At 33.8% G+C, this 15,805-nt stretch overlaps 1 protein-coding gene across 6 annotated transcripts in view; it reads left to right on the forward strand.

Annotated features, from left to right (window-relative positions):
* Nucleotides 1-7,855, forward strand: part of grb14 (growth factor receptor-bound protein 14) — a 363,700-nt gene extending 355,845 nt beyond the window's left edge. For all 6 annotated transcript variants that reach the window (XM_028806387.2, XM_028806385.2, XM_028806386.2 and 3 more), the window contains 3 exons: nt 1,253-1,340; nt 2,590-2,683; nt 6,463-7,855. In XM_028806387.2, the coding sequence (XP_028662220.1) occupies nt 1,253-1,340; nt 2,590-2,683; nt 6,463-6,609 (329 nt within the window). In that variant the 3' untranslated portion in view covers nt 6,610-7,855. The remainder of the gene's footprint in view (nt 1-1,252; nt 1,341-2,589; nt 2,684-6,462) is intronic.
* The last annotated feature ends 7,950 nt before the right edge of the window (nt 7,856-15,805 follow it).

A 15,805-nucleotide genomic window follows, 5' to 3' on the forward strand; every position in this document is an offset into this window, starting at 1 on the left:
AGAAAAACAACTTGCATTTTAATTTATGTGAAAAGAAACTAAGGAGCTTTTAATTTTGCATGTCCAATACAATATGTTAAGGTTGTTATGCTTGGTAGAATTCAGATTATAGCTATGCAGTTTTGTGGGTAATGCCCATAGTAATACTGGTACTGTGATTACATCTGTATGAGGAAAATCAGAGTGTTTTGACAATGTCAGCTTAAAATAAGTCTTGATGTCATCTTCTAAAGGGGTAGCCAGTAGGATTTCAGAATTTATATCTTCAGAGTTGTTCTTATAACATTTAAAATTTCCCTTATACTTGCATGCAGTATACAGCACATAATGAGGCACAGCAAAAATAAATTGCACTCTGCATGAAAAATACTGATTGGTAATATATACATATATATTTAGAAATTTCAAACAGGTACCAAAAAAGGATGAAGTTCCTGCAGCATGGTGTCACACAATTGACACATTTTAGATAACCCGGAATAAGAAAAATGTATTCTAACCTTCATATTAACCTCACTCAGCCTTTAATGCCTACTTAAAATGTTACGTGTCTTAAATGAAAATTTAATGTACTAATCTTCAGCTTTCACACATTACTACCTGGTGATAATCACTATATAAAGGATGGTATTATTGTTGTATCAGCTAGACTCCCTGTTGTCACTGTAAAGGTGATAATGGCTTAGTCTTAAACAAATCATTATTTCACTGTGATGAAATGGGCAAGACTCAGAAGAAAATTTAAAATGCTGCCTGTTCATGATGAATTCTGTGCAAGATAAAGTAATGCTTAAAAAGGTCAGAAAAACTCTCAAAAGTTAATAGCCGGGAGGAAGTCATTTATATATTAAAAGTATTTTACAGTTAAATTGAGAAATTAAGAAATAACTAATCTTAATGACTATACAGTTTGTCCTTTTTTATTTAAATGAAACATACAATACATAGTCCAAAAATGCCATGTGCTGTTTTATATGTAGTTCAAAAATAAAAATACAACAATGAGCATAGATCATAAGTTCTTTGGTGACATATTAAATGACTTTATCACTGATACATTTTTTCCCAAGCTGCTTGTTTACTGTTATGACACATTATTCTTATAAAAAGTAATGGAGTCTGTAATTTCAAATGTGCTTAATATTTTCTTATCAAAAATATGAAAGAACATTTACAACCCATGTTTTTATGATTATGTCAACAGTATTTTAAAAATGTTCTTAAATATAATATTAGCTGTTATTACTACTAGCTATTCACAGAACATACCCATGGTTCCATCATAAAATTTCAAGAGAAGAAGCCCACAGATTAATTGAACAGCAAGGTCTTACTGATGGGTAAGTAATGTAAAATATATAAAAGACATCATAATTACAATGAGAGTTTCAACTGCCTACAAGTGCAATACAATAATACATACCTGAAAATACAATTTAAAAAATGCTATTTTTTGTTCAAAAATTCTTATTTCTTATGGCATGTTAAAGTGTTATGAATATTAGTTAAACACAATTCAAATTTCTGAAGAAACCTAAAAGAGAATTGGTGATTATATTAAATTTCAATTTTTATGTAAAGCGAGTTCTTAAAATGTTTAGTAAATTTAAATGCTGTTATCTGCTAGGAGAGTCAGTTTAACTGGTTTTATGAGGAAATGTAGATTTTACAAATGTTTAAAACCATTGTGATGCTTTTGACTAATGAAAACTGTTAAATATTTCACTTAACCCTACAAAAGCAACGTAATGCACTTCTTCAATGTTTTGTGAAATGCAGTAAACAGACCATAATACCCCACACTACCTACTGTTTCATACAAGGATAAAACTGTTAAAAAAAGAAAACTATATACTTACAGCTTTAAAAGTCTGAATTCTAAGCATAACTATTACCCAGTGAAAAAACTTAAGTGGTGGAATGTGATCTTACTATGTACATTCCCTCTTATAGTCCTCGACTTTGCATCCAAATTAATTTTATAGAATGAAAAAAACCCTTAAAAACAGTTGCCCAAGTTGTAATTATATTGCTCCATATATTTAAAAAATTATATATATTTACATGGAGCATAATCAAATACATCTGTGATATTTTGAAAGCACTTCTTTGTTAATTAATATATTGAAACCACCTACATTTTGAGCAGATTTAGTAATAAGAGTGAACATGTGTTTGTGTGTAGGGGAGAAGGGGGGCACAAGGTGGGGGGGCACAGAGATGGATTGGTTCATCATTCAGGGATGATTCAAACCTCCTGTCCAATGCTGGTGTGATAACTATCAATTCCCCACCAATCTGAATAAGATGATGGGTTTAGAAGGTAAATTAATAAATACTGTATATGGATTAAACACGTGTAGATCAGCAAGTACTGGGTTGGATGATGGATGGATAGTTCAGTTGGTAGGTACATAATGAAAGTTTTCTTGCATTTAAATTGTCTTTACACACTGATAGCTTATAAGAACGATATGCCAACACTTATGTATTTTTTTAGATTTTTTTTAAAAGTTATATTTTAAAATATGGTATCAAATATTTTTAAAAATTATGTAAATGTTTTTGACAGTTTGCCATATTTTTTAGGGTGTTCCTTTTGAGAGACAGTCAAAGTAACCCGAAGACATCTGTCCTGTCATTATGTCACAGCCAGAAAATTAAGCACTTTCAAATTTTGCCAGTAAGTATTAAATGGGCTGTGCTACAGTTGCAGAGTTTGCCATATACTTATACAGATCATTTCCTTCAAACAAACTTTGAATCTTGATTTTTTTTAAAGTGTTTTTAAGGTAACATTTAAATAATTTACTAATAAATGCACTGTTAACAAGCAATTTACTCGGGCAGTCATAGAAAACTAAGATTTGCAGACACATTTGTCTAAGTTAAACTACTTCTAATGCTATTTCTTGCACATCCTTACAGAATACTGTGGTAAATACTGTCTCTCTGTACAGGTTTCTGCCTTGTGTCCGATGGTGCCAGGATAGGCTCTTGATCCTGCATTACAATAAGCAGGTTCAGGACAAAAATGGATAAATAATAAAGCAAACACCAGGGCTGGCATCCAGACTAGACAAATTGTTTAGTATTTAATCTAATCTAATCTAAATTTAATTTAATGTGTAAACTAATTATTTAGACTTATCTAGCATTATACTGGAAAAAATCCTACCTGTATGTAATGAACATATAATATTAATTTCCTCATATCACACTGTAAGAGCCATTTATTAGTTAAGTTATATTTAATGTTTGCCTATCAATTAGTGCATAGTCTATGGGAGGTTCTTATAACCCCCACATGCTGAACTGAATTGGTATATTCTAACGGTTTCTTGTCCCTCTGACTATAGATTAGTCTCAGTTACTAACCTGCCTTGCCGTACGTAAGGCATGGAAGGCACACAGTTTCAAACCATGCCTTAAAGTGCTCAGTTGTACATGTAGAGCCGTACATTTAGAACTACTTTTAGACTAACTTTATAGGACTTCTATTTTCCATTTATGTGGGACTTGTTGCTGTTTTTACAAATTTATGCTAATTATGCAACATAAACTGTACAGACAATGATAGATTAACTGGACCAATAAATTTTGTTTGTTTATGTGGGAAGGAATCATGTAACTGTAGTTATCTAGAATTATCTATTTTCTTTGCATATGAAACAATGCGATTGCTTTGTCACAGCACATCATGTTCAAATGATCAGAGAACAAAAATGGTGTTGCAGGTAAAGTCCAGTCAGCCTACAGATGCCATATAAAGCACTAAAATTACTAATACTCCGTAGTATAAACTAAAACAGCAGAACACCAATATCCTCGTCTGACCCAATGTTTTCATGATTTTTTAAATATCTAAAAATTTTCAGATTAGCCTCAAGTATTTGTTTTTTGATTTGCTGTCAGGACAGTCCAATCAGAATGAATCTCACATGATATCTCACCGTAACAATACATGGCTAAGAAAAAGGGAAAAAAAGGAAAACTTATCATTATCTTTGGATGAGTTCAGAGATGAACAGAATGCATGTTTTCCAGTTTAATATGAAGGCCTAATCACTAAAATTATTTTTTTGATGCAGTGAAGCATATCCTTGTATGGATTAATGTTAAATTTATCAAATAAAAAATGAACATATGACAATGATTATATTTAAATCAGGGCGGCACGGTGGCGCAGTGGGTAGTGCTGCTGCCTCGCAGTTGGGAGACCTGGGGACCCGGGTTCGCTTCCCGGGTCCTCCCTGCGTGGAGTTTGCATGTTCTCCCCGTGTCTGCGTGGGTTTCCTCCGGGCGCTCCGGTTTCCTCCCACAGTCCAAAGACATGCTGGTTAGGTGGATTGGCGATTCTAAATTGGCCCTAGTGTGTGTGGGTGTGTTTGTGTGTGTCCTGCGGTGGGTTGGCACCCTGCCTGGGATTGGTTCCTGCCTTGTGCCCTGTGTTAGCTGGGATTGGCTCCAGCAGACCCCCGTGACCCTGTGTTCGGATTCAGCGGGTTGGAAAATGGATGGATGGATATTTAAATCAAATATTTATACTATTGATTACTGAAGTTTGTCCTTTCTTCCACAGTGCCCTTTTCATCTCTATATCTCCATTTCTTACTTTTTTTTTTACCATGCAATACTTTTTAGAAGTAGAGATCATTTATTTTTTAAATTTACGCCCATTTAAAGCTCTGTTATATATTTATGTTGATATTAATATTTGCTGCATTTTAAAACCTGTCCAAGTCCAGTACACAACAGTACGTGAACATATACATGGTCTTTGTATCCTCGTATGCCTCATTGATCAGCCAAGTATTCACCATCATCTAATAATAAACAAAGGTAACTGGACTAGGGATTCTACCAACACCTCAGATGTCCTGTCCTATATAAAGAACTTTAAATGTTGTTACTTTCTTTAGGAAATCATGTGCATCTCATTCTTTTACATATGGAGCACACACCTTTGAGAAATGCATTTTCACTCCATAACAGCACAGAAGTGTCGCACTGTGGTAAAGCTGGAATATGTAACCATGCAGTCTTTTGATCTCAAATCTGACATAGCCACCAGAATGCCTAGTTTCTATACACTGTCATCATTCCCTCCTTTCTGACACCCTGTGTTAGCACTACTATTGCTGGTCTCACCACCACTGGCTTTGAACTTGCCTCTATATTAATTTTTTTTCATCTTATTAGTAACAAAAATCATTTTACAAAGCAGTAAACTATCATTATACTTTATCAAACTGAACAAAATAAAAAATAATTTTGTAGTGAAAATAACTGCTCAGTTTTTTTTGCTTTGTTTAAAATTATTCTCATACTTTCTTATAGTTTAACACAACTTTGTCAAATCTGTTTTATCAAATACAGAGTCACAAGGGGCTGGAGCCTAACTGGAAAACATTGGCTACAGTGCAAGAACTAACCCTGTGCAGAATGCTACCACATAATGTGTATTGTGATGGGCTAGTACCTTATTCATAGCTGGTTCCTGTCTTTCACCTGAAGATTCCAGTATAAGCTCTAACTTTCTTTGACCCTATAGTAAAAGGCCCAAGTTCAGAAAATGGATGGAAGAATGCTAGCTAATCTAAGAGTCAGCATACCCTCAACTTAAATCTATCTTCTTGTAAATCACTAGTAATCAACATTTTAAGTTAATTAATATCTGTGCTTTGTGGTGTTATTTCCATCCATCCATCCATTTTCCAACCCGCTGAATCCGAACACAGGGTCACGGGGGTCTGCTGGAGCCAATCCCAGCCAACACAGGGCACAAGGCAGGAAACAATCCTGGGCAGGGTGCCAACCCACCGCAGGACACACCAAGCACACACTAGGGCCAATTTAGAATCGCCAATCCACTTAACCTGCATGTCTTTGGACTGTGGGAGGAAACCGGAGCGCCCGGAGGAAACCCACGCAGACACGGGGAGAACATGCAAACTCCACACAGGGAGGACCAGGGAAGCGAACCCAGGTCCCCAGATCTCCCAACTGCGAGGCAGCAGCGCTACCCACTGTGCCACCGTGCTGCCCGTGGTGTTATTTTCATACCTTAAATTACAAAGAATACCAAGTATTCCAAACAAGAGTAAGAAACCTGGGAGCAAATCCAAAATTGTTAAAAGAATTCTGGGTGGCACTTCCATATTGTCCTCTTTAGTACCATTTTCTCTCCTGTTTTTCTTCATAAATCCCAAAGGGTTGTAAGGTACATAGATTTGCAACTTTCTGCAGCTTTAAACTGACCTGGCATAACTGAGTGAAAGTGCATGTCCACATGTACATTGTGAGGTGGAATGGCGCCCCATCCAGACTTGATGTGAGATGCATCAAATAATGAACATATAGGGCTCAAATAATGGATGGCTAATATGAAACTCTGTACTTTATAATCTCTAATTAAATTTATGTTGCTATGTGTAACATTTTTTCATCTGTTTTATTTAGTTGGAGGAAGATGGAGAGCTGTTCTTCTCTATGGATGAAGGTCACACAAGATTTACAGATCTAATTCAGCTTGTAGAATTTTACCAGCTTAACAAGGGAATGCTACCATGCAAGCTGAAGCACCACTGTGTTAAGATTGCTCTATAATAAGAGCATGGCATTTATTTTTTGTTTGCTTTCACATCTCTTGGAAATAAGGGTTGTCAAAAACTAAAGGCATTTTATGTTCAAATTAAAATACGCATCTAAACAGGGCGCAGTTGTTTTCAATGTTTCTTTTATAATAGTGTTCAAAATGCATATAGTGCCTTGGACAAAATAAAATTGATAGTGCAGCACAGAAGGTTAATTATTGTAGGTTTCTGCTGAAAAACCATTGTCGTTTTTAGTTTATTATTTATATATGTATTTCAGTAACAGTAAATATGTCATTCTCAATATACACAAACCGATTAAGAAGCAGGGCAGGGTAGATTTACTAATCTAACAGTTTATACAACATACTACATTGTTCAGATGTGTACGAATAGTGGGCAATGATGCATGAGACTAGCCATGATCCTATGACAGTGTCACTTTTAATTGTCATAGGGCACTTCCTCCAGACAGCATGTCCCCCGTTCATACTTGTATCTGTCCGTGCAAATTCAAGAAACCTGTAAATCGTGTGTCTGATTGAATGGTTTTTAAATTTGTAGAATCATGAATAATCACAATGTCTGCATGATTTACACTGTTTGGTTTTCTAGCACAGTAACACTTTTCACTCAGTTTGAGAATTGCAAATTGGTAAGTATAAAGCCAACAGTTGAAGTGCCATTGCTACTTTATGTACCATACAAAGCTGAAATATTTATTTTGAAGTTTTGTTTAAATTTGATAAAGCGGAACACACATTCTTCCAATGCTTTGGTTAACAGGCACAGAGATTTTATTTGTATATAAAATTATAAGATGGAATGCATGAAAGCATGTACTCTATATGAATACTGTAGCTCCAAAGTATTGTACATAGTTTTCATTTTACTGAACTGGATTCATTCTAAAATGTCATACAAGAGATACTGCATACTTTAATTGTTTTCGAACAGTCATTTTTGAAAAAGACATGAAGGTGACCCTTAAAGCCCCTTAAAGAATATCAGAAACAATTGAGCTTAAGGCTTAGTAAATCTACCCAAAAACTGTGACAACCAAAATATTTCAGAATTTCAATAATAAAAATAATTATATGCTGCAACTTACACGGTTGGACTGGCCATCCCAAAAAATGGAAAAACCAAATGCATGTATAAGTGCACCTATAAATATTTTCATACAGAAGATAAAGCACTTTAAAAAAAAAAAAAAAAAAAAAAAAAGGAGCAGCAAGGTTTATATGTTTGTAGCAAAAGTAATAGGTTGATATGTCAGTGCATTTAATTTTTTGGAAAAACAATGTCATGGACTGCAATTTTTTATATAAAGTCAATGGAAATTTGCACTGTTTGTCTCCAGTTTATTTTTTATATATCTATATACAAAGATCTGTTCAAGATTGAGAAATAACAGAATGTGTATTAGGTGTTTAAGGGTTACTTTCCAGTCATACTAGATGACGTATATGGAAATGTTAATTGCACTGTAGTTTAAACACTGGTTTTACTTTTTAGTTAATTTACTTATCAGTGGCTATAAGGACTGTTGAAATCCTAGTATTTTCTCTTCTTTAAATTTCTGGGCTAGTACAGTTTAGCTTGTATTTAAAATGCCTACAAAAAGCCTAACTCCTGTTTTAAACTGTCAATAATCATTTTTAATAAAAAAGTATACCCTGTTTTCTGTCATGTTTAAATACTGTGTGTGCTTTACTGACTTTGCTGTTTATTACCATTACTATGAAATAATGGCACCACAAAAATAGTCACCCCAGAAAAATGTGCTGTAATTATTAATAAGATGGTCAGACTCTTACATCTTAAGAATGGATTCTTGGCTTGTATTAGTTATTACTCAGGAACTGCCCTAGCACCCTGTTCCAAGGATCAGTGGGTGTGTCTCCAATGTACATTTCCAACTCCAAAAACATCGAGGCATGGCAAGTGCATTTAAGAAATTAGTTGGTATGCTGTAATTGTAGGATGGCTATGATAAGCAGGCTTCCATCTAAGGGTGAATTCCTGGCCGTATTCTGAATAAGCTAAAGAAATGGCACACTATTTATAATTAGCCTGTTCTTTTCAGTTTAGATGAGTGTCTTCCAATTTCTCTCTTCTTGTGCTAATTTATACTAGTACATTTTTATTGTGAAACAGATTTTTCAAAGTTGGAGATATTTTGTTTGGCTATTAAAATGTTCAGTAAGGCAACACAACAAATTGCAGTGATGACATTCTATTTATATGCTGGGCGTTGATGTCCAACCACAGTTTTTCACCTGCCTTAAAAGTGTTCAAATCGAAACTAATGATCTCTAGTCATGGGTACATTCAGCGTCCTGAAAATTGCTATGAATATTACATTTTCACAACTTGAACAATCCCGCTTTTAAATCGCACCTTATAAAATGTATCTGTGCATAAGAAAATATATATACTGTATGAGAGACACACAGAGAGAAAACATTTACTATATTTAAGAATTAGTTTTATTTGGGCTTATGATATACCAAGTGAAATGTGCTTTTCTTAGGAATTACAATAGCTTAAGTCAATAGTTGATATTTCCAGAACAGATACACTAAAACTAGAAACATTGTAAGATTCAGGTTAGGCAAATCCCCTCACAACCAAAAACCTCCATAAACTATTTTTCAGTTTAGCTAGAAATGAGTACTGATGATAATCACAGCCGCCTTGGGGGTGGATCAGGATTTGTAGAAAAAATTAAGACACGACTCAATTAAAAAAAAAAAAAAAAAAGTTAAAATTTGTCTGTAAACATTTGTTTTAAAATGCAGTTTTGGTTTTTGTCAGTTAATTTTGCAACAACTAAAAGGAACTGGTCAAAACAGACAATTGTGAATGGTTTATTGTGTAAAATTTCAAACCAGATTTTATTTATGTGCATTATGCACTGTACAATTACTACAGTTCTCTGGCTGATTTTTTTTTTATGGTATACTGTATTTAGTACTAAATCATACAGAATTTTTTAAATGTTAATGCCATATCTGCGTCATTGTTTAGAAGAAAACACACATTTTGTAGTGACTGTACTAAATGGTGTTCCTGGAGAGTTCATAAAAAAAGCACACTTTTTAAAGTATACTTTTGTTATTCCCAGTAAAGCAACTATTTTAAAATAATCTGAAACATTTGATTCCTCCTGCAACATAAATGTCTTCAACCAACATCATTTTAAATTGAGAAGGATGTATTTAAAAATTGCTGCAGTGTTAATGTAGAAATGATGTAGTGATTTTAAAATTATAAAATGTATTTATGGTCATTATCATTTATGTTGTTACTAATGTTATTTTTGCTAGCAAATAGTGAGTCATTTTAATTTCATAAATTAGGACACCTAATTAATAAAGCAGTTTAGCAAATTGTTTTAGTTCACCTGACATTTAAAATGGTGTTAAGCAATATAAAATTATAACCAAAATTCTAAAAGTTCTCAATCCAAAGATGAAGAAATGTTCACAAAACAAGGTGAAACACTGACTGGAATTTTCCTTGTTGCACACTAGATGGAGGCAGTGTGCCATTCATATGCTTCTTTGGACATATGTCTGTCTTTCTATTTTTGACACCTCCCTACAATAATAAGTGTTGACTTGCAGTCTCCATACACCTTCTGAACAAGCTCTGCTGTTTTCACAGATATAAATTATTCAGACATTCTGTACCAATTAGTCCTATGAATTTGCTGGGTTTGTTATCATTAAGCTGTAAGATAAGACTGTGAACTTGATAAATGATTAAAATTTTATCTTCGTAGATCATTAAATATGTAAATAATTTCTAGAACTTGTGCAGGAAAGCACTGTTTCACTTGTTAAGGCCTGATAAATAAATAAAATAGGAAATAGTTCCTTTCATAGGTTAAAACGCATTTGCTCTGCAGGGATGTAGGAAGAGAAATAAAGCTAAAACAATGCATAGTGTGTTTGGAATTACTAACTCATATTGTTCATAAATTTATTTTGCTGTACTTAATTTGACACCTTTGATATATCTTGTAGCTTTTCCATTTATCCTGTAGTTGCTTATCTGTGATTCAAAATAATTTCATAATTTATCATCTGAAGAATAAAAATTACAAGTTTATTTTTTGTAATTTTAAAAAAGGAATTTTCTACACTTTTTGAAATATATATATATAACAAGAATTAAATCAAAATTTATAAAAATCAAATGTTATATGATGAGCATAATAATTAAGAAAGCAACAAAAAGAATTATCTTGGCATACTGGACACTAGGCAGATTGAAGTTTTATTTTTCACTATGTTCTCTCAGCGATGGAGCTGACAGCATCGTGTTTGAGCTACTAAGATAATGTGCAATGAAGCCTGAAATATTGAGCGCGCCTTTAAGCTAACTATCAAAATGAAAGGCCTTGATAGTTTTAGTAAGGGTTGGCATGCAAACCAATATGTCTTTCTTGAACCTCTTATCAAAAAGTTTGATGCTAGAAACATGTCCATTTTTAGCATGTACAATAAAGTGTTTGATTTCAGAGTCTGAGCTGTAGCTTTCACTACACGGGCAGAAAAAATCCCAGTGGTCAGTACTTCAGCCATATGCTGGAAAACATCTGGTTGAATACACTTTGATTCCTCCTCAAGATACCATAGTTGTGGCTGTCTGATCTCTCCATGGTGTGCTAAGTTTCTAAGCAAAGGCTTTATTGTCCTGATACAAGTTTCATGCTACGTGGCAAAAAAGAAAATAAAAAATTGAAAGTAAGCTAGTGTATCAGGGGAAAGCTGAAGTATTGCTGACTGCCACTGCAGGATTTTAAATCAAGGACAATGTGATGTACAAATGCTAAGTCTAAACCAGCCCATAAAAGTAGCCTGTGATATGTGTAGAATTATAAAAGGTACTGAAACATTGACAGACTGATGTGAACTCCAGCTTATTTGGGCATTTAATTACACAATGCTGACTGAAGCTCTTCAAGTTCTTCAGAGTGTGAGCTTATTTTTCAATGAACTAAGTACAGTATCTCAGCAGAGTGATGTTTAGTTCTTGCCTAGCTCCTCCACCATGTTAATTTAAGATTTTGCAAACAGTATTATTGTTTATTATGTTCAAGGAGTTCAGTATTCTTTCCTCAAAAATTTGCACTTTGGGTTTAACTGTGCTCCACAATACATAAATGTGCCACAAAGGTTTACTGTGTACATACTTACCCCTGCACTGGAAAGAAAGAAATAGCCTAATGGTCTGCTGCACATTTTTGCCTATTTTAACCTTACCCTAGGAATATATTTTGGGTTAGAAGAAGCCTGCTTTTATAACATGTTCTCTTTTAACCATAGGTGTGCACCTTGGAACATTTACTGAAATTATTATTTTAAAAAATGCTTCAATTAATATTCGGCTTTCCCAAAAAAATGTTTACTTTATTAAACTGTATACTTGATAATACATATAACTTCCTAGAGTTCATTTTTCATCATTGACTCTGAAACTCTAAATTCAAACTTTTTCAGCCTGTTTACATTAAGAAATCCATACAGGAGAGAATATTAAATCAGTTTATATGCACACTCATAAGCTAATATACTGTACATGTATACATATAGACTAAATAATTGAAAAGTAATAGAATTCATCATCTAGCTTTTTTTCCCAGAACAGCAGGATTTTGATACAGGTCACAGAATTCTGCAGTATGTTTAGGAAAAAAAGTAATGTATTGCCAATTTCAGCATGAAGCGAGCTCCAATACTTCTCACATAGACAGTGGGATATACAGTCAAAACATTTGAATGTACATTCTGCTATTTCCAATAACACTCTTATTGGATCATAGGGCAACTTTCTTAATTACATGCTGGACTGAACTCCAGCCCAGGACAGTTACAATGGCCAATTTATCTAATCACAGTAACTTACTCTATTTGAGGGCCATGGGACGATAGTGACTAACTTGGCAGCCACTGGTACAAAGCAGGAATCAGTCCTAAGTTGGTCATTAGCCAACAGAGTTGTCTTTAGCCAAAAATAATTAAAAACAAACACAATCGGCACCAAACTGCTCCACAAATATGATAGCACCATTTTTCCCAGTTAATGGAATTTGTCTCAAACTGATGCATAGCAAGTTGTTAATGGAGAATTTGTGCTTAAAGTTAATTGGATATAATAATGCATTGTTGCTGTAAAAGTTCTATACCAAATACAATAAAACAGTGGGTCATAAATATTTTCATATACTTTAAAAAAACACTTTTTTCTAAAATCCTAATAATTTGTTAGAACTTTGAAATATGCAACATGTCATGCTCAGGCTTTACAAGGATCTTCAGTATTCTTGTGAATATGTCCAAAATAAAAAGTGTTTTATAAAATAAATGCATTTACAATGAAAGTGGTCAAACACATTTTTCTTCTTTACAGATGTGCAATATATGAAATCTTTTAAAAGACAAAATCACTGCAAATTAAAATGAATCAATACACAAAATAGTCAAACCAGCAGCTCCTGAAAAATAATTGGCGATACATAAAAGGCCATAAAACTGCAAGGATACATCATAAATGGACAGACTTAATCAGGGATATTTTGAAGGGCTGTATGAAAGGGGGGGTGCTGTGGGCATTTGCTGCTGCCTCACTATCCCCAGGACACAGGTTTACTGAACTCCACATACTTTGGTTTCTTTGTTAGGCTGAATGGTCACTTAAATGGACTTGGTATACGTTAATGGCTTTATCAGTTATGTGCACTAGTGAGCTCTGCGACTGACCGGTGTGCTACCAATAACTGGTTGCAGCATTGTGCTCCATATTGCCAGGATAAGGTTCAGATCAGCACAACCTTATAAACACAAATATTGTAGTTAGCACTGGGAGCTGAAGTGTCAGAGTTTAAGGGTGATGATACCCATTTTACATATGTTTTTTTTTGTTTTGTTTTGTTTTTTTTTTTGGTATAAGTCTTTACTTTGGATTTGCAAGCCAAACAGATGCTGCCAAACAACTGCCAAATCAGTTATAAAAGACATTAGGGAAAATGATTTTAAATAAACCGTGTTTTACAAGATCATTTCAAAAAGGAATTGAAGCTAAAATACCATCTGAGAGGTTTACACTGTTATGAAGCAAACCGTGGCTCTGTATTCAGCTTACTAATGCCTGCTCTGGCAGGTAGTTATAGTTTAACTGAAAATTCAAGTCTGTAAGTTCAATTCCTATTATCAACTCTCTAAATGACAACAAACAAGTCAGTTTAAAACCCAGGAAGTCAACTATACAAAAATCCCAATTTTTTTATAGTATCCATCAAGGACTCAGAAATGGCATTCATTTTGAAGCGGCTATATACAGTAGAAAATAGTTTACCTGCAAGAACACTGTAGAGATTTTGTCACAAATGTTACCTCATTTGTATCATTCAGGGTGTTTATATTAACGATGAAAAGTCTGCTCTGGAATGACAACTGAAAATTTTTTTTTTTTTTTTTTTCCTCAGCCATACGATGATATCTGAAGATAGCATGCAGAATCCCAGCTTTGTGTGTCTTGTTACTCATGAGCTATTCATTTTTTTTTCATAATTTAACCCTAATTTGCATTTTAGGTTCTGCCTTGCTGCAAACACACATACAGTACATATTTGGGAAAGCACAGTACACAACTCAAAACAGTTACATACTTAATGCAGCTAAAGAATTTTGCATTACTCCTGCAACATTTGTATACTCAAAAAAATTCAAAACCCAAAAACCATCATCTGAATATTAGATCATCTAGCTGTAAAACGCAGACATATTTATTCTAAACCTCTGGAGTGGCCCAAACACCCCTGTACCCCTAAACACATACACACACTGTAAATATCATTAGAATTATTTGAAATTAAGATTACCAACTGATAGCAAAATAAAATACTGTAAACCACAGAAGCAAGCATACAGGAAATAGCAATAACTCATCAGATTAATGTCTAGAGCTGTCTTTAAAAGAAATAAAGCTTAATATCCATGATGGCTATTTGATCTAACATCAATTAATAAGTCTCAACTTTATATATCACTTTAAAGACAATAATTAATTACTTAAAACACTATCCAATTAAGTATACTACATAGTATACACTGAATATAAATAACCCAGCTTCAGCTGCAAGCGAGTGCTAGCCAGTTATTTTTCCCTTTAGTAATGGAAGAAATGAAAGAAAAATTTTATAGATTAAACAGAAATATTGGGGCATTTATTGCTCTTAATGATAAGTAGGAACACAATGCAAGAACAGCGTGAACTACAGTGGGAGCAATTTATTAAAAGGCACAGCTTCACAGGAGGGCTCATTAAACAGGGAAGTTATTATAAAAACTATACATTTTGATAAGCGCACGCATCAATTCTTAAAGCGCACAACACACTAAATGCATTTTAATTTCTGCATGTAAAAAGAAAATAGGCACACACTTCATCTGTTGAATTAATCACTATGCAAAGACCATTGGTTTTCTAAATATGCCCATCTTTTTAATAGTATTTATTAAAAAATATTCAGCAGTGCTTACTTTCCTTGCTCTGAAATCAACCAGCAGGTTCACACGCTTAGTAATCAGAAAATTCATTGTGTATTTTCCTCTCATTTGACATTCCCACTTTTGTGTGACTTACAATAACCGATATATGGTTAGAAGCTTAACACTGAAAAAAAAAAATTGGATATATAAAAATTTCCATTTTTGTTCTTTTAATGCATACTACACAGGAAAAAAAGAATGGTTTTATATGGACATTCTATTAAGAAAATGTGATCAGATGGGTCTCAATTGTGGGGGTCTGCAGATATTCATAAAAGTGCATCGGTACAAGATAGTGCTTTGGCACATCATGGAAAACAGAACAACCAACTGGCACTAATTAGGCTAAAATCTGTTGCCTAACTATTGTCCATTATCTCATACAATTTTAAGTACTTTCAATATGGAAGCTAAATGTTCTATAAAATTATGCTGTTACAGAAACAGAGACAAATGGTTCACCACAACATACTTGGCTGGGATGGCAAGATGAGAGTACTGTGCTGGAAAGTAAAAAACCTGTCTCATTGTGTTTAACAGCAGAATGGCCTATGAGATGGTCCCCTAAGCACATGGTTACAGGTTCATTTCACAGCCTGCATTACTTTATACAGCCTAAAGTAAAAAAGGTAAATGAGAATACAA

Source organism: Erpetoichthys calabaricus, chromosome 8, assembly GCF_900747795.2.
Source record: "Erpetoichthys calabaricus chromosome 8, fErpCal1.3, whole genome shotgun sequence".
In the NCBI taxonomy this organism is placed as follows: domain Eukaryota; kingdom Metazoa; phylum Chordata; class Cladistia; order Polypteriformes; family Polypteridae; genus Erpetoichthys; species Erpetoichthys calabaricus.